The sequence below is a fragment of the Brachyistius frenatus genome, unplaced genomic scaffold (genome assembly GCF_029030835.1).
Source record: "Brachyistius frenatus isolate BFR_SWC_R1_liver_20210118 unplaced genomic scaffold, ASM2903083v1 Contig_14, whole genome shotgun sequence".
Lineage (NCBI taxonomy): Eukaryota > Metazoa > Chordata > Actinopteri > Embiotocidae > Brachyistius > Brachyistius frenatus.
In genome coordinates this window covers 1,333,791-1,358,549 of record NW_027210613.1, presented here as the reverse complement: position 1 = coordinate 1,358,549, position 24,759 = coordinate 1,333,791, and the positions used below count along the sequence as shown (strand labels likewise).

Here is a 24,759-nt window from a genome sequence, read left to right as displayed (position 1 = left end):
TTTTGCTGTGAACTGATCCGCACCAATGAAAGACAAGTCATTTAATTATTTGTAAAGAGGATTTGACTTAACTGAATGCTTAAGTACTGAAGGACGGGTATCATGTGTTTACTGCTGTATATCTTAACAATATTATAGCTGGCTGTAGCTTTGAGATAACAAAAAACAAACATGTGCATATATATTTTGTACACCGTTGCTGATCGAAAACAGTATTTGAAGCCTTCAAAATGTATTTTTACTTGAACAGCATTTGCGGAAAACGCATTTCGCTATGACAGGCTAAATAAAAGCTGAGCTGTGTTTGAACAGTTTATTCCCGTCATGTTGATGGAAATGCCGAAAACTGAGTGCACGTGTGCTGCATTTCTCACTCGTCCATCGTAGGCCGGAACCCTCTAGCCGGAACTATAGTAATTGGACACTGCATTCGTCGTGCAGTTGCCAGCGAAGGACTGCGCGACCACGCGGGTGTAAACAAACACACCTGACGTGTCGAAACTGGAGGATTCGTGATATTCTTCGGCTCCAGATGGAGATTTTAGGCAGCACGTTTGACGACTCTGTGTTTTCGGAGGCTAAAGACCGTGTTTGTGTGTCTCTGTCTTCATACAACGCCAAACTATGTGAACCTGAGGTGAGAGGCTCTTTAATAAAGACTGCAAATATGTAATGCAACAAGTATTTAAGGCGTTATGACGACAAGATGGAAATAAACGACGCGTTTAAACTAGCTGGTTTATTTTTGTTGTTGTTTATGATTGAAATTCTTTCACAAACAAATAAACGCATGAGTATGAAATCTAATTATAAAACCAATGTAATTGTAATCAGTTACAGATATTTAAAAAAAATTATATATTACAGTTACTTTTAAAAATGTTGTTTATTACAACGGGGTTACATCTGAATATATTATTTTCAATCAAAAGCTCGTGGTGAATATAATATTCATTCTCCTGCTTTGCATCTTTTCACGTCTGGACAGACTCCGTTCATTTGGCTGGACGTGCTTCAATTTTGAGCCTTTCTTTGATCGGCTCTCTTGTTTGAATTCACATCATTTGTCAATTTGAACAATCATGTCGTCAGCTCAAACCACGATATTTTAATAAAGAGTCGTTCGGGGGAACCATCGTGAAATAAAGAGTGAACAGCTGGCAGCCCCGTCGGTAGATGTGTCATCACTAAACCCCGGCATGACCTGCATGTAGAAAATAGCATGTAACACAACCGAGATATTATGGAAAGCGGGCATTTCCATACCGACATATCCACAGCCTCCCTCTGTCTCTTGAAGTCATTGTTGTGTGTCACATCTTTGTTTGAGCTCAGTCAGTGAGCTGTCTGTCTGTCTGTCTGTCTGACTGACTGTGTGTCTGTCTGTCTGTCTGACTGTCTGTCTGTCTGTCTGTCTGACTGTCTGTCTGACTGACGAGGAGTGAAGTGTTTTAAACTTGTACTGTTTTCTCCTTTGGTGTCTCTGCAGTGGTTTTGTGAGAGTGCAGCTCTTGATACTGACGATTCTTTGGAGAAGCAGAAAATCTACAAGTTCAGAGGTGACCTGGCTGTGAGACGTGGGAAATATCAGGTAACTGACAGTTTAATCTGTTTTAAGACTATTCTCCAGAATTACTAAAAAAAAATAATAATAAAAAAAAAAAACGACGTGCAAAGTAGGTGGCAGCAAAAAGAAAAACACTGAAAACTCTCAGATCGTGGTCTTTGGGGATTTATATTTTATCAGCCAGCTTGTCTGAAATTTATTTTATTTTTTGTAATTTAAATTGCGATTGTAATCCACAGCATGTTACACAGCAGCAACATTTCCAAACAACATTGAAAAGACTCCTGAAAACACACGCAGCCATAACACTGAAACTCTTCATCAAGTTGGACCCGACTGAAGGAATTAAACATCAGATTCATCTGTAATCGGCTGGATTTCAACAACCCACTTTCTTCTCTTAGATATAAAAACTTGAATCTGACTTGAAAATAAATGAGCTCCTCGATACTTTTACAGTTCGATTTAAAGGAAGTTGACTGGAGTCACACGGCAGCCGTTCCACCTGCTGCTCTTCATGCCCTCGTCAGCTGTCCGCTTTGACGTGTCTAACGTTAAAAACGTGTGCTTGCGTTTCTCTTCCTCGGTTTGTGTCCGGCTCAGAAAGCCTTGGAGGCGTACAGCAGCTGCCTCCAGTGGATCGCCGACAACAACCTGACCATCAGACGAGACGTGCTGGAGGGAATGGCCCGATGCTGCACCCATCTGGGGCAGAGGGAACGGTCGCTGGAGTTGGCTGATTTGCTGGTAATTTTCTTCAACTGGCTTTTCCTTGTGACAGTAGCCTGTACAAGTGATCATCACTGGAACAGCCTGCTGTTACTGTCATATCCTTTTATATAAGCCACTTCGTGTTCAAGGAAAAAAAAAAAAAGAAGCTATTACACTGATAGATATTTTGTTTATGAAAATACTTTTGTTAGCTTTTACTTTGAAGTGAAAGCGTTAGTGCTGAATACTAGGATGTAGAGATTTTGAATACAAAACACACTATAGTTCAACAATAACCATAAATATTGTAACTTTTAGATAAAAAAACAACAACTTGTTCTGTAAATAGTTCTCTTACTCGTTAAACAAAAACATTGCTCTGAAGCTCAATTATGGGGCTTTTCTGTAAATAGTTTGATAATAAATTTAGCAATTTCTGATCCACCCAGGGCTACAGATAATTTAGTTGGTTTAACAGATACAGATATTGTGCACTCGTTCGTCCCGACTGAAAAGCATCATTAATATGAGAACACAGTTTCAATATAATCTGTTCTCCTGTCACTGATGGTTGTTAGTTGCTGGTTGGAGGAGTAGAATTTGCCACATCGACTAAAAGTTGGAATTTGATCAGACTTGTCTAATCAAAAAAACATTAGACAAAACTGCAATTCATATTCCAGGTATTGTGTCAGGTATAGGAAGTGAGCAGTGGGTTTTTTTTGTATTGCAATACTCAGTATGTGTGATATGTTGCAGTCGACAAATTGCAAGCTGCTGTTTTTCACCGCGAGTACGTTATATTCTTTTTTGTATTAATATTATTATGTGATCGTCGACGTTCCAGTCTCCTTGGTGCAGCTTTAATTTCCTCATTTGCTGCAGCGTTGCCTAATGAAGTAGGATGTGGAGACTGTTTTGCGATTCATACTGAAGACGGTAAGACGTCGGTCTAAGAGCTCGAACTTACAAAGAGGCCGGAGCTCAGCAGTAATATCTACATGATCTCTCTCCAGAGCAAAGAAGCCTCCAACACCTGTCACCTGACCAGCCTCCTGCTGCTCAAGGTCAGCAAGAGAAAACGCCCACAAACACAAATACACACGACCTTTTTGTTCATAATCCAAATCACCCTGTAAAGCTACTATAGTTTTCTTGAAACGGTTTACGAACTTCTCCTAAAGGTCAACATCTTCCAGCATTTTGGAGCCGCAGGGTCGAAGATGTCGTCTTTGCAGCAGCTGTGCAACCTGCTGCCCTTCAACCCCTGGCACTGGTTCGGCCTGGGACAGACGTGTCTGCAGCTGCTGGAGGACAACAGAACCACAGGTAGGCTTAACTGCACTTCCTGCCGCAGTCAACACTCTTACCCGTTCCCTAAAAGCCACTTCTGCAGGTGTGTTGTCGTTGTTTTTTATTCGCCATGGTGAATGAACTACATGAAACATAATAAAAGTTATGTAAAAAAATTCCAGGACCGTGTTCCTCCGAGGGAGAAGAGCAGGATGATGGAGAGACCGAGGCGCAGCAGGAGGAGGCAGCAGAGCTCAGTGAGGACAGAGTCTGGCTCAAAGCCTGCACCTGTTTCATCAGGACAAGGTACAGCATGTGACTCTAACCACCACATAAACACACGTATGTCACAAAGACATCAACTAGTTTCTCAGAAGCAGCAAGTAGAAATACAGTTAATGACTTTGTATTCGTTGAAAATCCCTTGAAAGAGAAGCTGCTGAAACTGTTGTTTGGGACAAGACCAAATCTGAAGAACTTTTACTTATGCAAGAAAGAAAACTTGAAATACGTCATCAACGTTAGTGACCACATAACCTGTGATGTCACTGTTGAACGTGTCCTTGCATCAGAGATTTGCTGAGCTCTGAGTGTCTTCGTGCTTTCTCGCGTCTTCAGGCTCCTGTTGAGAATCCTTCGGCAGCAGCAGTCCTCCTTCGTGTTGCGGCGCAGTGAAAGTGCCCTGCAGACCACAGAAGAGGCGTTACAGCGTCTGCATCCCCAGGAAACAACACTGCAGGCCGTCACGGGGGTGAGGACGCGCTCCTTACTTTGTGCGGACCTGCTGTGTCCAGGCTTGAATTTGGGGCCGAGTTTAAGTGGGTCACCATTCTCTCTCTCTCTCTCTCTCTCTCCCAGGTGATGTCAGAGGACCTGATCCCGGAGAAGATGAGGGAGGACTACCAGGATGGAGAGAGTCTGGCCAGTGTGTGTTTACAGAGCTTCAGAGAGCGCTGGTGGAAGAAGATCTTACTGACGGGAGTGTTGGAGACGGACGGATGGCGTAATCACACGGATACAAACTCCTGAAGCTCCGCCGTCGAATGTTTACAGAGAAGTCAGCAGTCTGCAGAGAACCTGCTGAAGATTGTTCAAACAAATATAACTTATGATGCTAAAAATCCTAAAATGCACAATGTTGAAAAGTAAAACTCGCACACGTAAAATGTAACTGAATCCATCATGATTGTCTTTAGTTGAACAGGGAGAGCAGCATGGTGAATGTAGTCGTCGTTACAGTATCAAACAGACCTCTGAATAGTTCACCCACTTCATTCTGTATCAAAATATATTGAATGATTGTTTCCTGTTTCACGTTAGAACACAATCACTAAGTGAGCCATTTTAATTGTGTAGTTCTGCCTAAAATGTAACCGATGCCTTAACATGTTCATTAAACATTCAAATCTTATTTATGCTTTTGTTATTGTTACTTTGAATTAAATGTGCACAGAAAACAAATCAGGGCTTCAGAGACAGGATTGGAAATGGTCCTGCTGCACTCCTGCTGGAGGATGCTGATTGATTGATTGATTGATTGATTGATTGATTGATTGATTGATTGATTGATTGATTGATTGATTGATTGGCACCGGTTCATCATCTGAAAGACAGCTGAGGACTGAAAGCTTCAAAACTTGAACCTCTCAGTTGATGTTAAAATTGTTAATTAGTCCATTGAACTTCTTTCTGTCAAATTGAACCTTTTTCTGTGAACAACGCCACAAATTTAACACATTATTATATTATATTAACACTATTTGAACACGTCTCTCTTTTCTTTCCCTTGAGAAACAGGCCCTGTGTTTGGGAAACAAAGACGAAAGAAGGAGGAAATATAGAGAAAGCCTAAAATGTGTCAATGTCCAGATGAAAGATTCAAAGGTTACAAAATACATCGGACTATTCAATTTCTAAGTGAAATTTCTGTCGAACCTTATTTTAATCTGACATTTTGCTTCGCTCAACCCAGAGACGTGTTTTGGAATTTTTATGAGCTTATTTTAAACCACACCTCAAAAACTGCATATTAAACATGTTTTATCCAAACCATTTCCAAACCTGGAAAAGTTATTCTGATGTAATATCTTTCTCATGAATTTCATAGCCATAGTTTCCTATGGCTATGAAACTAAATATATTTGTTTAACATTTTTATTTATTTTAATAGTTGTCTATTGTATTTTTTTTTTTATATATATATAGTAGATCAATCCATAGGACTATTTGCTTATATTTCCTAACATTTTTTCTGGCTGTAGATAAATCAGGACTCACTTTTTAACAATATTTTGACAATTTGTTTTTGATGTGGTTTAATATCTGTTGAAATATCATTGAAGTCACATTGATCTTTATAATTTCAACATTTCATTATTAACCGAGGGTACAAAAGTGAAGAATTAACATCAAAGTTTGTTGATTTAAACTGATGTTAACAGCAGTAGTTCGATTAAACGCACTATGAATAATTGGTTGCTTTCTGGGACATATTTTACAGAAGCAGATGTCACTTACCTGCCTGATTACACTCCCTGATTACATCATCACTCCTGGAGTCACTTCACATGAACCTGAGCAGGATTTTAATTAGCTGCTAACTAAAAACAGCTGTGCAGAAAAAGCCCCTTGAATATTCTTCAAAAATATATTTAAAAATATCTTATGGAAACATTTTATAGCCCTTCTCGGTTTACTAACATTAAACTGACAAAAAGCCCCGCCGACTGTATTTCTTCTTTTTTTTTTTTTACAAAATACAGTCAACATTTAGTTTGGAAGAAAAATATGACTTTTTTTTTTTTTAATTTTTTTTTTTTTACCCCAAATGATTGTAGTTCTGCAGCAATAACACACCCGCTAATAAACAAATAACAAACTTGCTCCAGTCTAATATCATTTCACAAGTATTTTTTTTCTGCCATAAAATATTCTGTATATTTGACACACTCAGATGAAGGTCCTGTGTTTGTATAATTACAGCTCCTGTGTGTCTGTGATGGGGATAATGTCTCCAACAAAGGCTGGTATTTCTCCACAGTTTGTATATTTCTCTCAGGTTCTGTTTGGATTAAATCCGGCTGCGTGCTTCTCAGTCATGCTTTTGCTTCTTCCCGGTGACGGATTCAGGCTGATCTGAAATGGCCTCCAGCCCAGCTGCCCCCCCACCGTCTGTCCCATCCCGTGGGCGGCGCTGAAGGAGCTGTGACGAGCCACAGCTCTGGGTCTTGCAGCATGAGGAGTCCAATTAAGCCTTGGAGGGGAATTTATCTGCTGGGAGGGGGGGCACTCTAGATGCATCTTGGCTTTTGTGCCTGGCAGAAACACTTTGGAGTCTGTCTGGAGCTGAGGCCTGAGTCGAGTTCCCAGTCCTGCAGTTGCTGGCTTTGAACCTGGGAGCTCTGCATTGGGGTGTACCTGAAATGGGGGCTGGCGGTGGCTCTGGGGTTGATCTCGCCTCCTGGTTTCTAGAAAGGAGACTTTGGTTTGTAGCCCTGACATTTGTCCTCTTGAATGGGTAAACAGGAACTGAAAGCTGGTGTTGGCTTGTATTTTCTGTGCTGAAGAGGAAGACCGGAGTTTAGGATTATCAGGTGGAAGCTCCACCTTTGGTTTAAAGTTTAGTGAGTTGAGCAAATGTCCTCTTTGTGCGTTTAGGCCTGCAGCAATGCCTGAAGGCTTTGTCAAAATGTTTCTCCTCCTTTGCTGAGAGAAATGTCCCTCAGTACCTCCATGTGGGTGCTCAGGATTCAAATTCTTCTTCAAAGTTGGTTGATAATGTTCCGTCCAGTTCTGTCCATGTGTCGGGGAGGCAGTGCGTGGAGGGTTTGACTCCTCAACTCTCACCTCCTTCTCAGCTGCGGTGGTGATGGTCAGACTGGCAAACTGAGACTGAACAGATGAGAAGGAGGTGTGATCACGAGGGTGTGAGTGACTGTGGATCTGGTCTTGATTCTCACTCAGAGGTTCCACGCGTGTTGTTGCATCATGCTCGGTGCAGGCAGCTCCCACTGTGTGTTCAGCCGGTTCCACAGATCCACGTTGCACTCTGCAATCCGGTCCCGGGTAACCAAAAGGCTTCGGGCACAGCTGTGAAGGTTTTCTCTGCGTCTGTGAACCGTCGTCTGCTCTGTGCACAGACTGGTTATCCCCTTTGCTGCTCTTCAGTTCTGTTCTCCGTGGATCGAGTAAAACCGCCACTGTTGCTTTTATCCGAGCGCTTTCAGCATTTTCATTGCAAGCCCAGGGGCACACCGTGCCGGTCTGGTTTGACTTCTGCTTGCTGATACGAGTGTCATCATTCGGAGCTGCGCGTGTTGAGGAGTAAAGATGAAGACTGTCTGGTACCGTGATGAAAGTGACAAAGCCTGCGACTGGTTTGGAGCTGGAGTAGAGTCGGTGGAACTCTTGATGGAAAGGTACAACTGAGCTGCCTTTAAGTAGAACTGCAAGACTCCGATGGACCTGCCAGGACAGCCAGGAGAAACTGAGAGTACGACACACGAGGTGATTAAAAACACAGTCGATGTACACTCGGAATATCCTGAGAATGCTTTTTGAGTACATATACTGTATATGTGTGTGTGTGTGTGTGTGTGTGTGTGTGTGTGTGTGTGTGTGTGTGTGTGTGTGTGTGTGTGTGTGCGTGTACCTGTATGAACCAGTCAGTACCTCAGTCCAGTCAGTGATGATAAAACTCTCAGCAATCTGACCTGTCAGCTTCCTGCCTGTCTTGGCACAGTAGGTCTGTCCATCGACACTTCGCACGGACAGTTTCTGTACACGAGACAACAATTATTCAATATGCAAAAATTTGTCCATTTTTCATTTGAGGAAGCAGAACAAATGTATATTTCCCTTTGCTTTAGGCAGAGTGGCCATGCGAACCAGCTGTGAAGTTGTGATGGTTGTGTTATAGTTTGGTTTGTTGAATTAGTGGATGAATAAAATGTCTTCATCTCCCAGTTTAGTTTTGTTGCACAAAACAAACCGTATATATCCTTGGGGGGAAAAAACCCTAGCTGGTGACTTTAACAGCAAACTGAAGCTATCTGAAGACATCCCTGCAGGTGACTGGATGGATGCTGCTCTGAAACTTCCAGTTCAGCCTTATGCTAACTTGAATGGGGGAAAACAATAATCCAATCATGCAGCTCCTCTGGACTGTTCAAGTGTTATCAAGCACATTCAGTCTTTCGATCGCAATAATTTACGCAGTTTCAAGCAAATCTCTGCAAACTTTACGGGAGCTTGAAATTGTGCAAAATGTAAATTTGTTTCATATTAAATTTTTTTTTTTTTTTTAGTTTTTAGTTTAATTTTATTGACTGTGTTCATCACATATTAAAGGTCGAGCTGAATTTTAATCACTTGTTTTGGGTGAATGAGTCGGTGGCAGCGTTGCGTTCCATAAAAACTCTTATCAGCCGGCCTGTGCGTCAACAGAAAGGTCAAAGGCTGGCTCATACAAGAGAGATCGCAGCATGACCGTCGTCTATAGATGTTCGTGTTGTTTGTTTGGTCATTTGATTTATGGCTGCAGAGTTACAAGAGAAATAAGACGAATTAATGGCCACATAGTTGTAGCCGACGTCAAATCCACTCCAACAGCTTTTAGTTGAAGCAGTTTTGGATGATTGTACTATTGCCAGCTTAAGCAGATATAAGGAACCTGCAGGGGGAACAGCATGGTGAATGGAAACACGGAGATGAACAGACTCACAGGGAAGTTTTTGCCGTTGAGTTTGAGGTCCTGCCACATGCTAACAAACAGGTTCAGGTTGAGACGATCCAGCAGCAGATGGACGGACACGTTTCTCTTCCTGCTCGCCTCCAATAGGTCACACAGCAGCTCCACGTCACTGAAGCTGTCCATCACTATGGCCAGGGCCTAAACACACGCACACGCACACGCGCACACACACACACACACACACACAACACAAGGATCACTGTACCTGAGACCTGCACAGACACATAACACTCACTGTGGATCTGACATTTCATCACGAGATCCAATAATAATTTTCTCTCATCACGTACAGGCATGCATGACATAATCAATCTTCCACACACACACACACACACACACACACACACACACACACACACACACACACACACACACACACACACACACACACACACACACACCTCCCTGCATACCTGTTTAGCCTTCCGGATGAATTGTCTAACCCGGTCTTTCATGCCGGCTGCCCTGCTGTCAGACTGGAACACAAACTCAACGCTGGACGCACCCAGGACAGGATCACACGATTTCACATCTGGAAGGGCAGAAACATCATCAGAGATCGCAGCAATTGAAAAGCTGAACTCTGTACAAACATCTTTTAACACCTCAAATACCAAGAGATTTCACCGCAGTGATTTGCTGTTCTTGGAGTACCTTTCCAGCTGCTCTGGTCCAACCCTGCCAGAGTACGATCACTGTCCGTAGACTCTGCAGGGCAACATGTGGGAGAGAAGCAGCCAACAGATACGCTCTCAAACTCTGCATCATCATCATCATCTGCTGCAACAGGATCATCTGTGTAAAGCACAAAACTGTATAAAGCCGTGATGAATAAAAAGCTACCACAATTTTACCCAGTGAATCAGACTAATTCAAATCTTTTTTTCAAGCACAAAAAGCAGGAGAAAATAAAAAAATAATAAAAAAACCATCTGCATATTAATGTTATAAACAAACATTTACAACCTGTGTTGCCATCCCTGCCGTTCTCCAGGATGTAATTCTTCTCCAGCTCGGACAGAAAGTCTACTTCTCCCTCTTCTCTCAACACCTCGTGGTATCCCTCCAAACCCCGGCTCAGCAGACAGTCCGCCGCAAGTCGAGCGCTCTCGTTGTGGCTCAGGTCCAACGTGGGTCCGCTGGATGTGAGGTCCGAGTAGGAGGAGGGAGGGACGCCGAGGTCCTGAACCCGGCGCCTCACCTTCCCCACAGGTTTGGACCTCCTGTACGACAGCACAGACACACTGTCGCACGCGTCCATTGATGACTGGTACGTTGTTGTTCAGGTTAACGTGACAAAAGGGAGCCTTCAAGTTCAACCGCTAACAGCCTGAAGTTACAGCCTCTCTCAGAGGAGATGTCACTGATTGAAACGGACAAGAGGTGAAGAGGAAGGGAGCTCCGCCCCGCCGCTCAGGGCGGGGTGGGTTCTTAACGTGATGTGACAGGTGAGCAAGGAGAGTAAATGTCATGCTGTTAGTTTCAGGCAGCGACCTTGCAGGATGTAAAGATGAAGACATACACAGGAAAGTGTGTCTCAGTGTAAATGTTAGGAATAAATGCCCCGTAAGTAATTGTAAGAAGGTGACGTGACAGCATGTGTAAAATTAATGAATTCTAAAAAAAAAAAGTCTTCTCCAGTCGAGAGATTTGATCATTTTTGGAACCAAGTCATGAAATATCATGGAGCATGTTTACGTTTTAGTTGCCATTAATCAGTAGTATTTTTAGAGTTACTTAACTTGTCTCCTGAGTGGTTTAAGTCAAGATGTGCTTTTTACCTGTAGCTGCTAAAGAAGGCAAACATGCCAGGTAGCTGTGTCAAGGGCTCTGGCTTTAAAACAATGACTTCAGAGATTGGTTGAAAAGACGACGAAAAAAAGAAAGATGTAAAGTTTGTATAAATACTGTTGATCTTATTAAAGTGTGGGAGAAGGAGGCCTGCATGCTGCGGCCCAGCGGAGGAGGATCTTTAGGTGGGGCAGCCTGAGGAAATTCATTCATTTTATTCCCGTTTAAATAGAAACCTTTTGTCGTTTATTGAATGTTGACTGAAAACGTCTGTGAACGAAGTAGCTGGATTTTTTTTTCTTCTGATGATCGTTCATACTTTTGACTCAGTGAAAGTCAGAGAATTTGGCATTTGACCTGGAGTGGGAACCCTGAGACACGGTTCTACGTATCCAGCAGGACACGGTTTGGGTTTTTGTGTGTTAATCACCCAGGTCAGAGATGACAGAACAGATCACGATGGACTTATTGTTGCGGTTTCCCTCCCAGGGCCTGAGACAAAGTGAGCAGGTGATAAAAGCTGGGTGGAGGGAGAGAAATGGATGAGTGACAGGAATGGAGATGTTCTGTCGTTTCAGCTCCTGTCAAACAACACCTGAGAGCAGAGACGGATGGTTATGGACACACCCAGACAGAGCGCCGAGGAGCAGAGACACGCACTGTTCTACAGTCGAATCAAACCCATTTCTGTCTTCATACAACCTCGCAGCGGTCCCATCAAAACACAGTTCCTCTAATTTAGATCCTAATCCGATCTACGTGCATTTTGTGTGTAGAAAATGGCACCTGCCGCCAGACATTTTAACCTATACAAGAACGTCAAAATGAACCAGAAAGATCAATCAGGACTTTTAAAATCATTTTATCCAAACAGGTTTTAAATACAACAAATAAAAAATTAAAAAAAATAATTTAAATAAAATTTCTAATTCAGCGAACGTTTAAAAAAAAAGTTACAACCGTGAATGATGGTAATATAGCCATAAATTCAGAGGTGTTATAGTTTGTCTTTGTGGTTGCCATGGCGACCGGAAATTATACTGCACTAATTTACTTTGTTAAGTTGGTGGACTAAGGTGTGTGTGTGTGTGTGTGTGTGTGTGTGTGTGTGTGTGTGTGTGTGTGTGTGTGTGTGTGTGTGTGTGTGTGTGTGTGTGTGAGAATGTGAGAGTGTGTGTGTATGTGTGTGAGAATGTGTGTGTGTGTGTGTGTGTGTGTGTGTGTGTGTGTGTGTGTGTGTGTGTGTGTGTGTGAGAGTTTGTTAGTCACAGACTAATGTTCACTGGCATTAGACAGACCTCGAAGTGAAGTGTGTTCAAATGAATGAAGCTACTTATTGCTTGCAGGAATATGATGAGACACGACTGCATGTGTTTCAGGTCGACTCGGATCCTCCAGTCACCATGTGCACATCACATGATGCAACAACACAAGAGGACCGGGGGTTGACACGTGTTTGACTCTGGTCCTGTTAATAATCTGTGGTGAATAAAGGATGGAGTTTAAGCACTTGGAGAGTATTAACCAGCAGCTCGCCCCTCAGTCTGAGTCACGGTTTCTGCTCTGTTGTAGTGAGTCTGTTGACTCTAAGAAGACAGAGGAGCGTGTGGTCACTGGGACAGTGTGTGGACAGACTGTGAGGAGACAGTGCTGCCCTCTTTGGCTCTGGCTGCCAGCCGCTGCCTCAGTTCTCTGATTTCCTTCAGCAGTTCCCGCTCGCTGCTGTCCAGCTGCGCCCGGCCTCGGTCCAGAGAGACTGACATGGAACGAAGAGAGAAAACAGGATTATTGATGAAAACAAAATGAAACCGACTTTCAGTGATGATGGGTATTCAGTTTGTGGTCTCTGCAGCGGGTCATTGTCTTGCTGTGGTGGCACTCAAATGTGTCACAGACCACAGCGCTGGCTTCTGTTTTTATAGTCCTACTTTTTATTTGTGAAGAACTTCGTGGTTTTGCTCTGTAAAAGCTGTGATACTAAAAACCCTTTATTTACTAATTCACTCACACAACAAAGCCTTGTGCTTCTTTCATTTGTTTTATTAGACATAAATATTACCTTTTTGAACAGAACACACACGTTGGTGGAGTTTAAAAAAGAAAAGAAAAGCAGTGGTAAAGAAATAGGAGGAAATAACTGGAACCTCTTCATTTGTTTTAGGCTGTAAAACATGGTAACTAAAGGGACTTACAGTTGGTGGAGGCGCTCTCTGGAGGTGAAGTGCTGTTCAGACACACCGTGTTGCTTCCTGCCGGCCTCGGTGTTGTGGCAGAGTTGGCTGCTGTTCCTGCAACATCAACAGCAGTGATGATAAAAGGCCTGTGAGGAAGTCCTCCAATCGAACACGGTGACCTGCTCCTCGTCTGTCTCTGCACATCTGACACCAAACAAACACTATTATTAATACACGAGTATTAGATCCATGTCTGGATAACAGACTGCATGTCTATATGTATGTGTGTGTGTGTGTATGTGTGTGTGTGTGTGTACTGTATGTGCGTGCATGGAGTCGTACCTGCGTCCGCTGAGCACCAGGGCTGTTGCTGCTCCTGTAACTGAGCTCTGCTTCTCATCACTTCATCCCACTGCAAATGAACAACGCGCAATTATTCCTGAGCTGTTTGGTTGAACTGAATCCCACTAAAAGCCCACGAATTACATCACTGCAAATTGTGTCATGTAATGGACGAGCCAATACATCACGTAAACGTGTTGACAAACAAACTCCAGTCGTTCGCACCTTCTTTCCTGCCACATCTCTCACAGTGTCAGCCAGTCTCTCCTCCTCTGCCAGGGTTTTCCTGTGAAGCTCCGCCAGTCTCCCCCTCCTCCTCCCCTGTGAAGCGTCGACCTGCTGCAGGCGCTCCGCCACCTCTCCCTGCCAGTCTGAATCCGAGCCCAGCTGGCACGCCTCTGCCAGGGCCTCTTCCAGGGCCTGTGTGTGTGTGTGTGTGTGTGTGTGTGTGTGTGTGTGTGTGTGTGTGTGTGTGTGTGTGTGTGTGTGTGTGTGTGTGTGTGTGTGTGTGTGTGTGTGTGTGTATGTGTGTGCGGTGGAGAAAAGATCACATGTAGCTCTGCCAACATCATAGTTTGTGCGACTGTGTTGCTTCAGTAGTCTCCTGTGAAGCCAGACGGACACACACGATCACGTGTTGACAATTATACTGGGATGTGTCACCAACCTGCATGTTGGTCTCTGCGCTGTGTGGCGGCTCCGTGAAGCTCTCCTCCACTTTTTCTGCATCCCTCATCCTCATCTCCACCTCCTCCTCAACATCCCAGCCCACACGCTTCTGCTCCTTCAACAAGTGCTGACACAGCAGTCACCATAAAATACAACAACACAAAAACACAGGTCTGATTACGTGGCGGAATGCTGGAAACACAAATTAGATGAACATCAGCGAAAGCACGTGTCACGTATGAACAGAAAAAGGTGATTCTTATCTGCAGAGGTTGACATCCATGTCTGTCCAGACAATCAATATATGTAGTGAAGACTTTGAAGGAATTCGGCCATAAAAACTAAAGATGATACTCCAAAAATGTATGGTTTTGCAAAGAAGCTATATATTCTAAATTGCGGATGCTTCACACACATCTTCAACCCGACAGCACAGAAGATATTTACAACCAGCCCAGTTTCAAGGTGGACACTCAGGATAAGTGTCACTAAATCAGGATCTCAATGTGAGATATGGTCACAATCTCCCCTTCTGCTCCTGAGTTGTGGTGTTGAATAATGTTCGGGAAAGTGTTTTTACAGAACATTTAGGTTGATCTTTGACCTTTTGCATATAAAATGCCATGATTTCACCATTTGATCCGATTACACACGTGTGATGTTTTGTTGACCACCAAAATCGAATCAGTTCATCCTTGAGTCCAAGTGAACGCTGAAGTTTGCAGAAATTCCCTCAAGGTGTTCCCGAGGTGTCGCGTTCAAGACGCAGAGGCGTAAAAAGAGATGGAAGCATGACAGCGATGGGAGAGGTGGGTAGAGTCACCTGTTCAAGTCGTTTCCTCTGAGCCTCCATCTCCATCTGTCTGACTTCCACATCCTGGACTGCTGAGGCCGTCTCTTGATCACGCAGATCCATCTGCGGCACGATTTAAAGGCTTATAAACTTCAGAAAGAAAGTTGCTGATGGTTTTTACAAATATCAACAAGCACATAACTCTTTGTGGTCAGTCTGATGATACATCGACTCATTCTGGGATTACAGCCCAGAATGTAATAAACTGAAGTCAGCATAAATGTGTCCCATAGACACATAAATATAAAAAATGATTAGGGACAAGCAAAGTGTTGCTTCCAGCTAAATTCATCCAAGTGAGCCCTTTTCAGTTGAAGCGTTCAAATATTTACTTATATTTGACTTGTAACAGATAATATCTCAGAGGTTAGTTTAAGCTCTTTTATAAACAAATACAGACACTTGACATCAGGATTTTGATGCTCTCTGGGGTCCAAACCAGCATTTTAATTACTTAAAATCTTCTCAAAAGTGTGTATAATTATACACCATTAAACATCTGATGGGATAAATCACTGAATCCTAACAAAGCGGGGGGAAAAAGAACCACAAATCATATATCATGTATGACCAGATAGCGCCGGGTTCACCTTTCTGCTGATCTCCTGGTCCAGTCTGCGGATCTGTGACGCTCGCAGGTCCTGCTGGTGTTTGAGAAAGCGCCTTCTGGTTGCGTCGAGCAGCTGTAACTCCTTCACCTTCAGCTCTCTCTTCATGGCTGCCAACCTGAACAGGACGGAGCGGTGTCAGCAACCAACTCCACTAAAATCACCATCATTCTTTTTAGCTGTAATAAAACTGTCAAGGTGAAAGTGTGTTGTTTGTTGTTTACTTTTTCCTCTGCTGTGTTAGTTTGTCCTCTTCTTGTGCCAGGATGTTTCTGCGCTGTTCTTCTGCTTGCTGCAGCAACTCCTGTGTTCAAATCAATTAAGAGTCAAATTTATTTCCATTTCAGGGCTTGTTTTTCATAAACTGATGAACTCTCTACAGTCGGGGCGTTGCCGTACGAATAAATCTATGCTTTAAAAGATTTCTGAAATATACCTGTTGTGTATAATAAGCATCCTCTTCAGCCTGGCGACGCACAAAATCTACACGAAGCGCTGACACTTCCTGTCTGAAGAAACACGCACACACAGATTTATATGTGGTACCTCTTTTCTCACTACTTTTATTCTTAATATCTAATTCTATCAACTTAAACATGAACGAGTGCCTCTGTTATTGAGGTTCATCTATAATCTCACCTCTCCCGGAGATACTCCATCTCCTGCAGTCGTATCTTCTCCCTCTCTTGGCTTTGGTATTCCACTATGAATTCTGGGTAATGGTTGAACACTGGGTACTGGCCTTTGGTCAGTGGCGTAAAGTCAGCGAGCATCGTCCTGGGATGGACGTCAGCTGGTGTGCTGCCCACGAGTCGGTAGGCCTCCTTTATCATGGCTCCAACATCCAGGTTGTTCCGATGGTGAAAAAAATACTGAAGAGGAGGAGGAGAGTCGGAGACGTTGATTGTGGGACTGGGTTTATTTTCAGACGAGATGAGAGGAGACGGAAGGAGCTACCTCGAAGTCCTGCTTCTGGGCGCAGAGCAGCAGAGGCTCACGGCAGCAGATGATGTAAGCCACACAGGCCACCAGCAGGAACGATGGGTGATTGGAGAAAACGTTGTCGAACAGTCGGAGCCACTCATCGCGAGTCAGGACCTCTGAGAACAGGGTCTCCAGCAAGGGCCACACATAGACCTGGGACAGACGGAGGGTGTATGAATGAGGACAGAGACGTGGATGTGAAACTGAGAGGACAGCTCCTCCAGGAATCTGCAGCTGCTGTTACCTGTGAAGTGATGCCACAGTCCACCAGGTGCTGCAGCAGCTCCTTGTCGTGATGTCCCAGAATGTTCTCCACCATGCTCAGGATGTTCAGAGGAGGGTTGGGGAAATACTCGAACCAGTGCTGGCACCAGTTCACTGTACAAACAAACATCCGAGTCAGCAGAGATTCAACTAACTGATAACACATCAACTCAGCATTCAGATACCTCATAAACAGAGTTTAACAGCCATTATTCAAAAACTTGGAACAGTTTTAGAGTTAAAATCGTTTGAAATCCTTCGCTTTCCGTGTCATGGAGCGGCCAGCTCGAGTTGCGGAGCGGTTGCTATATGCATCTTCATGGAGCTGCACGTACTGCAGGAAGGCAAATTGTTGAGTCACATCTAAGACACTGTTAGACGGGAATTTTCTTTCTTGAAAAAAAACAACTTATAAAGATATGACTTTGATAATCCGGGATGAGCAGTGCTGTCAAGATCATGAAATCTATGTCGACGATTAATTATCATACAAATAATTGCGTTTAACGCAATTATGTTGCGTTTATGTGTGTTTTAACGTTTATTTGATTTTTCTGTTTATTTTATCCCTAATCATAGTTTAATCATACATTGAAATATGACATTTCTGTTAAGTTTCTTCCAACTGGTTTTATACAGATGAATGGAAGAGATTCTAACGATTATCGCCTGATCACAAATATTTGTGTCAAATGATTATGTAATAATTGTGACAGGTGTAGGGATGAGTTTTTAGAGGTTTAATCAATTACTGGAAAGGGACTTTAAAACGAACTAGACTCAACGCAGCAGCTAACTCTGTCCAGCTGTTAAACTTTCAAATGTGTGAGGTTGAAATATATTTGAAAGCTGTGATAAGAAGCACTGTGTAGAAGTACCTATGACGGTGGCGACCACCTCAAAGCAGAGCATCGGATTGTTCTGGAAGAGCTTGACGAAAGGAAAGGCGACCAGAGGGAGGTACTCCACCTCTCCAAAGATGGCTGCCCAGTGAGCTAAAGCAGACAAAACCCTGCGGAGAACATGAAAGGAGCCAATAAATGATTTGTTGAAAATGATGCAAGTCTGCAATGAAAAAGTATTTAACGAAAGTTAGTTGCACTTGTGTGCGCGCGTGTGTGTGTGTGTGTGTGTGTGTGTGTGTGTGTGTGTGTGTGTGTGTGTGTGTGTGTGTGTGTGTGTGTGTGTGTGTGTGTGTGTGTGTGTGTGTGTGTTTACCTCTGCAGTCCTCTCTGCAGTTTGTGACTCTTGATGGGGTATTTATCATGCAGAGTGAGGAAGGCTGAATGAAGGCCTTTGTCAGTCAGACTGCTGTACGCTGCGTGGTTCTCTGGGAGACACAGCAAAGACCGCCACACAAACATCCTGCAACAAGAATGGAGGAATTATCGTTCACACCCTGATGGCATACAGTTTTTAGTTGTTAAGATACCCTGCATGAAACTTCTGATTTGTACCTGTATTTAGCAGGATACTCTCCGAAAGCCTTGAGCAGGGCCACCAGTCTCTTCTTATTCAGCCCAGCGGGAAGTTCATTCTGTTCCAAGAAAGACACAAAAACCAGAACATCTACATCCAGTCCCATTCAGAGAAGGGCTTGGTGTGTCTGTGTGAAAACAAAATCTAATAAATAATCCACAAAAAACAACAAGCAAACACCCTGGCGGAGAAAATAGTTTGATGACTTCATGTGTGTTGTTTCTACCTCTTTATCGTCAGCTGTCAACCCAGCAGGGGGTCGAAGTATCTTCACCTGTGTCCGCCTGCCGTAGCTCTTGGCCGGTCTCTGAACGACCTCTGACCTGACTTTGACCTTTATGTTAGAAAAGTCCTGATGAGCTTCACCACCAGAGACCACTGCCACCTGGGATGGGGGAGGCTGTGCAGAAGGCGAGAGAGAAACACACAAAAACAAAATGTGAATACACACAGAAAAATCCCTTATTATCAGCAAATCAGAAAGCTCTTGCCGCCCCGTGCGTCATGTTATCACAACAGACGGTCACCTTGTTTAATTCCTGTGTGAGACTCTGCACACTGTAGATGTTAATGCTGCCATTATCCATGATAGCCACAACGTGTCGGCCGTTGGGGCCGACCGCCACCGTAGTAATGGTGTCGCCGTGGGAACCCATTTGGAAGAGAAGCTTGCACGTGTGAATGTTGATGAAACGCATCACGCCGTCCTGGCTCAGTACACCCAGTGTCTACGGAGACCAAAAACAAAAGCCGTAAACACACAGCACAGCCTCGGCTTTGAACGACCTGCCAACCAAATACCTTAAAAACACTGGAAAACTGGATCTGTTTTAAAGGCAAAGTGTTGATAAAGGTTATTTTTCTTCACTGCACTTTGTATGACGTTAATTGATAAATACATCTAATGATGGAATTATTTTTGAAAACATCCTCACTTTAATGCCTTATAATGTTTTCTCTGTACTGTAGATGTGTACGGAAACAGACATAAATGGCAGCAAACTCAACACAAGCTGAAATTGGAAAAAACAAAATACAAGATTAGAGCAGGACAGTGACTCCCAAACTGTGGAGGCTCCACCTGGTGGCACCTTAGAGCCTCGCTGAAAAGATTAACGATTGCAGTCCAACTGACCCAAGTCAAAAAAAATATTGTGATTTTATTACAGACAACAGCTGTTACATTCATACTTCACATTAAAATGAATAATGGTCGTTGTTAGCTACGTAGGGTGGCGTCACATCACATCGGATATTTGACAGAGTTACATTGGGACTCCAAAGTCATTGATTCTAACAAGCAGAATGATTTGAAGTTTAAAATGGCTGCAAGGTCCAAAAAACAGGAAAGTGACAACATTGGACCAGGTCAGACAAACTTTTTAATGCTAAAGAGGAGTCGGCAGTCGAGCCACCGAAAGGTGCTATTTCTGGCAAAATATGTAAATGTTTTCTTTGAAACAGTAACTTTACGGTGTTGGTCTTTAGCCTTTTTGAGGTTTATAGATTATTTAAATCAGTGAATCCCATTTTATGTGAAAGTTTGTTGGTGTCTGCAGTGAGAAGTGGTTCTTGGAAATTTCAGTTTGGTTCATATGGCACATGGTCTGAAAAGTTAAGGAAACTCTGGAATAAGAAAACAAACGAGCCAATAAAAAACGGAGGAACTAGACATCATTGTGTTTGTGTCTGTACCTGACTGGCTCCTCCGTCAAAGCTGTCAGGCAGGAACTCCAGCTGTCTGACGGTTCGAACCTGCGTGGGCATCTGAATCACCCTCATCAGCTGTTTGCTGTCCAGACACCACAGATGCAGCAGGTTGGAGCGTCCACCCGCTGCAAGGCTCTTTCCATCTCTGTCGACACAGCACACGCATGTACGTGTTGGTTAAAGACTTCTGATCCCTTTTTACTTCGTCTTGTAATGTGCTTGTAAAGTGTTGTGATTTTAGCATGCTGTAAAATGTAATCCTGAGTAATAATAGTGAGGAGCAACATGATCGCTGCGGTGGTTAGTAGCGGTGATGTGAGAGACCCACCGAGTGACAGCGAAGGCCTTGTAGGAGATTCTGGGTCCGCTGTCAGGAACAGGGAGCTGGTATTTGCAGAAAAGTGTGTCGCTCTCCCACGCAAAGATGGAGTCATCACTGAAACAGCTGAGGATGGTGCTACTGAGAGGGAGGAAAAACACCTGCAGCACAAACAACAGCGTGCCATTACAAAGATAGCAACACGAAGAGGGAACAGATTTAGTGCATAAATCCTCAAATGACAAAACAACACAAACAAACTCTCTGAATCCCGACTGATTCCATTCATGAAGTGATCAGACTATGATTTGCGTTTCTTTTCGTGTTGATGAGGCTGGCAGTTGCTTTGGCAGTGTGTCTGCATGTTTACCCTCTGTATGCCAACAGACTGCCTGATGTTGAGCTTCCTCTTCCTCTGGAACGTGTCCAGGTCCCAGAGCTGAGCCGTGTCTGAGGACGTGGTGATGGCGTAGCGGCCGGAGCTGTGCACAGAGATGGATGAAACTGCTCCCTCGTGGCCGCGCATCCAACTGACCAGCTGCTTTGTGTCTGCGTAATGAGACATACGGCAAAGGAAGGGAGTTTTATTTTATGTGGACAGAAACTGATTACACACACGTCACTGGTTTTGCATTAAATTGACCAGCTGCTTTGTGTGTGACAGAAAGGTTGCGCTGACTGTTTGTTGTCCAATGAAGGACAGTCTGACATGAAATTAAAGCATAAGCGAGAATAAAATTAGAACAAACGACAAATTAAGAACAAAGCGATGCTTTGAGTGGATATATCCATCCGACCTTTGTCAAAGCATTTGACGGTGTAGTCGGACAACGCCACAAGGAACTCTGTGGTCCTGCGGAGGCTGAACGCCAGAGCAGTGCAGGCCTGTCCTGTCTTCCGCACCAGACGAAATCTACCCGAAGAAAGAAGCGAAGAAAAACACAACATCAGATAAACGAGAGAACATGCAGTGTCAGAGTGTCTGTGTGGTTAGGGCTGGACACTTTGAGGTCATCCTCTGTTCCAAATTGAAGCTGTACCATTTATGGTTGAAACACTGACATCACATTGAAGAGGAATCAGGAACAAGACAGAAGTGTGCGTATTTTTTTTTTTTTCATGCTTTCCTGCTCTAAATACCGTAGATCCAATTCAGCAGTCAGTCACCTGTTTCTACTGATGTCAAAGATATAGATGTTGCCATGGTAATCTCCAGCCAGGAAGGAGTCTCCGGTGTTGTCAAAGGCCACGTGGAGGAACCGCACTGTCTTGGCCTGCTGAACCGTGCGGATCACCGTCACCAACACACTGAGGAAGAAAAACAACGTTCATTTCTGAGGATGAAAGATGAAAAGCAACACATTGGTGTGAAACTTTGCTGCTCTCTAGTGGTGACAATGAACCCAGGGAAAAGTAGTGTATAAGTAAATACTGTCTTTCCACAACAGATTGCCACGTTTTAAAGGATCTGCATTGCTGCTGTACAGAAGGTTCACCTGTAAAACAACCGTCTGACTCCTTACCTGCGCAACTATGGAATACGAATGAGTGAAAAGGTCAAACAAATGCTAAAGTGCCTTTGTAAGATGTTGTTCCATCATCAAAGATCAATGCTCATACTGGCACACATTCTCACTTAGAGATATAAGATGGATTTTCCTAATTAAATTCCTTAATTTAATGTCTTGATGATGGTGGTGGAAAGAGTCTCATTCATAGTTGTTCAGTTGGTTTGAGAGCCACAAAATGTGGTGTCCAAAGTACACAATTAAAACCACTTTCCTATTCATCAAGCCATTCAGCAATCCCGTGTGTCCCATATGAAAGAGACCTCATTCACGTTTTCACATTTGTCCTGTAAGATTCAACGGACAAACTAGAATATTGGGATTTTATGTTGAATAAAGTTTTGATGTGTACTTTCATGGTGTTATATACCTGCATAAGAGAGAGACACAATCTTTGACTATTACACCACCAGATGTCACTACCTGTTGGGATAACAAAGCAGCTTTACAACTGAGTTCATGTAGATCAGGGTCCTTCAAACCCCTGGCGTGGGGATGGAGGGGGCCAGATACAAGCCTGTTTACAATGTCAACAAATATGGTTATGAAACTGCTATAAACACATGATGTCAGCTTGGAGTTGTTTTGATCATACAAACAGCAAAACACAAGATGAATAGAGTAAACAGTATGGACCTGCCGTCGATGTAAAACATGAACATTAACAGTATATAGTGAGTACATAATCAAACCTACCTTTTCCCCGGTGCTGGTTTTCGATGCCAGACTTTACCCTCCTCTTTGTTTCCGATGTCCGTCACCTCCATTTTACGGAAGTCTAAACAACCTCACGGCATGAATGTATAAAAATAATCCCCGGATTAACTTAATGTCACCGCTGCTGTTGATGTCCCTCCTCGCTAACAGGTTAGCCGGCTAATCTCCTGACAGGCGGCGCGAAATTTAAAAGGGCAACAACATCCACTGTGTTTAACTTCACGTCACAACGAGGGGACCGTAAAGAGCACACAACATGTCCGGTAATCATTAGTCCAGCGGTGCCCTCGATGTTTAACAGATCTTATGCTGAATACTTTCCTCAATTTGCATTTTGGGAAGATGTTTTGTTTGTTTTGAAGACGGTTATTTTGTCGCCCCAAGGTGACGTAACAAGGAAGCCGGTGTGCATTGTGGGAGTTGAAGTTCACACCTCGAGGAGTCTTGTATTTTTGGATTTCCAGGTATTCCCCAAGTACTGTAGACGAGCTAGGAGTTATTTAGCAAATTATATCCACACTGCCACGAATAACGCTTTGGATATCATTCACATGTGAACTGCTGCTTCCATCCGCTTACAAACTTTATTTAGTTTCTCAGGGTTATTTTCTCAGATTGACAAAACTCCTCTGTGATGACTCAAGGCATCAAAAACCTTCTTTGTTAGACTTTCCCCTGTCAAATCACAGGTGCTCCTTTTCAAGGGAAATCTCATTAAATTGAAAAATGTCTATCTTGTTCACATGGTTTTTAAAGCAGAATTCTTTCTTAATTGTTTATGACCACTTTGACTGAGTGGAACAAGCTGTAAGGACATTATCCGCGCTTTTGCCTTTGCAAAATTGTTATGCTGAAGAAAAGGTTCAACTTCAGCCTTAATTTGGAGCTATGTTTCTGGTCGCCTGTTGAATCCAAATCCAATAGTCACTCTTTCTTTGATTGCTCTGTTTGGACTTCCACCGACTCCTGAGTGAAACATCTGGTCCTGAGGGACTTCTTAACCAGTTGCTGACTCTCTCTTAATGTTCAACTATGTTAACCTTCGTTCTCTGCTGTTTGGTGCTGGGCTTGTCCTGCATTGTCCATTTATAAGAGCTTTTTTGACTAAAGGACACAAGGACAGATCCAGGAGATCATTCCTGCCGACCGCAATAAGTCTTTACAATAACTCACCTCTGGCAAAATCCATCACACAACAATAACACTGTTGACTGTGTTTCTTGGTTGTTTATATATAATATATATAGATATATACTGTACTGTATATACTGTATATACTGTGCATTTTATATTTTATATTTTTACTGCTATTTTACTGCTATTTTATTGCTTTTCTATTATTCTATTATTTATTATCTTATTGCTTCCTGTATGCTGCTGTAGCGAAAAAATTTCCCCTCGGGGATTAATAAAGTAACTACCTAACCTAACCCTAACCTAAAATTGCCTGCTACATGTGGAAAAGGATGGGTGAGAGTGGTGAGGCTGAACTACAACAGAAGGCTGGAAAACCTAAACTATGAGCTGAAAGTTTCTAAAAAGCTACATAGATATCAAAGGAACTGGAGAGTTAATGATCATATTGTGGTGCATCACTTGTTCTTTCCTGTTTTGCATCATTACTGTGTATCAGAGTGTTTATTGAATAAAACATGTATCACTTCTCTACTTAAATTGAGCCCCAAAACCTGAAACCAAAAAATGTCCCCTCTGTCCGAGTTATGAAATAAAGGGAGAGCATGAGGTTTAATAAAAAGGTGATATAATGTAAATCAGCATTGTTTTGTCTATTGTATGTTTATTATTTTTAACATGAATTCCCTCCTTGCCATCCACACCCTGTCACTTGCCCATTTTCTTCTTTGGGTTCGTCACAACTCCTCACAGGTGCCAGTTGTAGTACAAGTAAACAGCTGCGTCTGGCATGCCTCTTTCTCTTGGTAGCTGCCTGTGGATGC

General features: G+C 43.1%; 3 protein-coding genes across 4 annotated transcripts; 1 reads left to right on the top strand and 2 right to left on the bottom strand.

The window, feature by feature from the left end:
• The first annotated feature begins 450 nt into the window (after positions 1–450).
• Positions 451–5,049, top strand: cunh8orf76 (chromosome unknown C8orf76 homolog). Its single transcript, XM_069693075.1, has 8 exons — positions 451–637; positions 1,490–1,591; positions 2,171–2,314; positions 3,295–3,345; positions 3,463–3,607; positions 3,754–3,877; positions 4,190–4,322; positions 4,430–5,049. The coding sequence occupies exons 1-8, from the start codon at positions 533–535 to the stop codon at positions 4,598–4,600; spliced, it is 975 nt and encodes a 324-aa protein (XP_069549176.1). The 5' UTR covers positions 451–532; the 3' UTR covers positions 4,601–5,049.
• A 250-nt stretch (positions 5,050–5,299) lies between these two features.
• On the bottom strand, positions 5,300–10,584 carry LOC138617793 (protein FAM83G-like). The gene is made up of 6 exons (XM_069693074.1): positions 10,290–10,584; positions 9,978–10,118; positions 9,737–9,855; positions 9,294–9,461; positions 8,223–8,347; positions 5,300–8,057 (listed from the first exon to the last, which is right to left on the bottom strand). The coding sequence occupies exons 1-6, from the start codon at positions 10,582–10,584 to the stop codon at positions 6,626–6,628; spliced, it is 2,280 nt and encodes a 759-aa protein (XP_069549175.1). The 3' UTR covers positions 5,300–6,625.
• Positions 10,585–11,960: 1,376 nt separating this feature from the next.
• Positions 11,961–23,155, bottom strand: tbc1d31 (TBC1 domain family, member 31). 2 transcript variants are annotated; one of them, XM_069693070.1, is made up of 23 exons: positions 22,781–23,155; positions 21,684–21,824; positions 21,314–21,429; positions 20,887–21,065; positions 20,526–20,677; positions 20,183–20,342; positions 19,015–19,215; positions 18,714–18,887; positions 18,466–18,545; positions 18,227–18,373; positions 17,887–18,020; positions 16,989–17,122; positions 16,718–16,897; positions 16,400–16,632; positions 16,197–16,269; positions 15,985–16,064; positions 15,743–15,878; positions 15,123–15,215; positions 14,298–14,426; positions 13,856–14,050; positions 13,631–13,700; positions 13,307–13,492; positions 11,961–12,870 (listed from the first exon to the last, which is right to left on the bottom strand). In XM_069693070.1, exons 1-23 carry the CDS (start codon positions 22,849–22,851, stop codon positions 12,725–12,727), a joined length of 3,210 nt encoding a protein of 1,069 aa, XP_069549171.1. In that variant the 5' UTR covers positions 22,852–23,155; the 3' UTR covers positions 11,961–12,724. The 2 variants fall into 2 exon arrangements, with proteins under 2 accessions (XP_069549171.1, XP_069549172.1); XM_069693071.1 differs by having other exon boundaries at positions 13,307–13,402.
• Between the last annotated feature and the right edge of the window lie 1,604 nt (positions 23,156–24,759).

What these genes read in the sequence shown, in the direction of transcription:
- cunh8orf76 (XM_069693075.1), top strand. Translation starts at nt 533, where the DNA reads ATGGAGATTTTAGGCAGCACGTTTGACGACTCTGTGTTTTCGGAGGCT. An exon ending in TGAGACGTGGGAAATATCAG is followed by an intron (nt 1,592 to 2,170) that starts GTAACTGACAGT and finishes TGTCCGGCTCAG; the next exon opens with AAAGCCTTGGAGGCGTACAG. An exon ending in GGAGGACAACAGAACCACAG is followed by an intron (nt 3,608 to 3,753) that starts GTAGGCTTAACT and finishes AAAAAATTCCAG; the next exon opens with GACCGTGTTCCTCCGAGGGA.
- LOC138617793 (XM_069693074.1), bottom strand. Translation starts at nt 10,584, where the DNA reads ATGGACGCGTGCGACAGTGTGTCTGTGCTGTCGTACAGGAGGTCCAAA. An exon ending in CGGCAGGGATGGCAACACAG is followed by an intron (nt 10,119 to 10,289) that starts GTTGTAAATGTT and finishes TGCTTTACACAG; the next exon opens with ATGATCCTGTTGCAGCAGAT. An exon ending in TCAACGGCAAAAACTTCCCT is followed by an intron (nt 8,348 to 9,293) that starts GTGAGTCTGTTC and finishes TCTCGTGTACAG; the next exon opens with AAACTGTCCGTGCGAAGTGT.
- tbc1d31 (XM_069693070.1), bottom strand. Translation starts at nt 22,851, where the DNA reads ATGGAGGTGACGGACATCGGAAACAAAGAGGAGGGTAAAGTCTGGCAT. An exon ending in TGACAGCTGACGATAAAGAG is followed by an intron (nt 18,546 to 18,713) that starts GTAGAAACAACA and finishes TTCTTGGAACAG; the next exon opens with AATGAACTTCCCGCTGGGCT. An exon ending in CTGGTGCTCAGCGGACGCAG is followed by an intron (nt 13,493 to 13,630) that starts GTACGACTCCAT and finishes GTTTGGTGTCAG; the next exon opens with ATGTGCAGAGACAGACGAGG.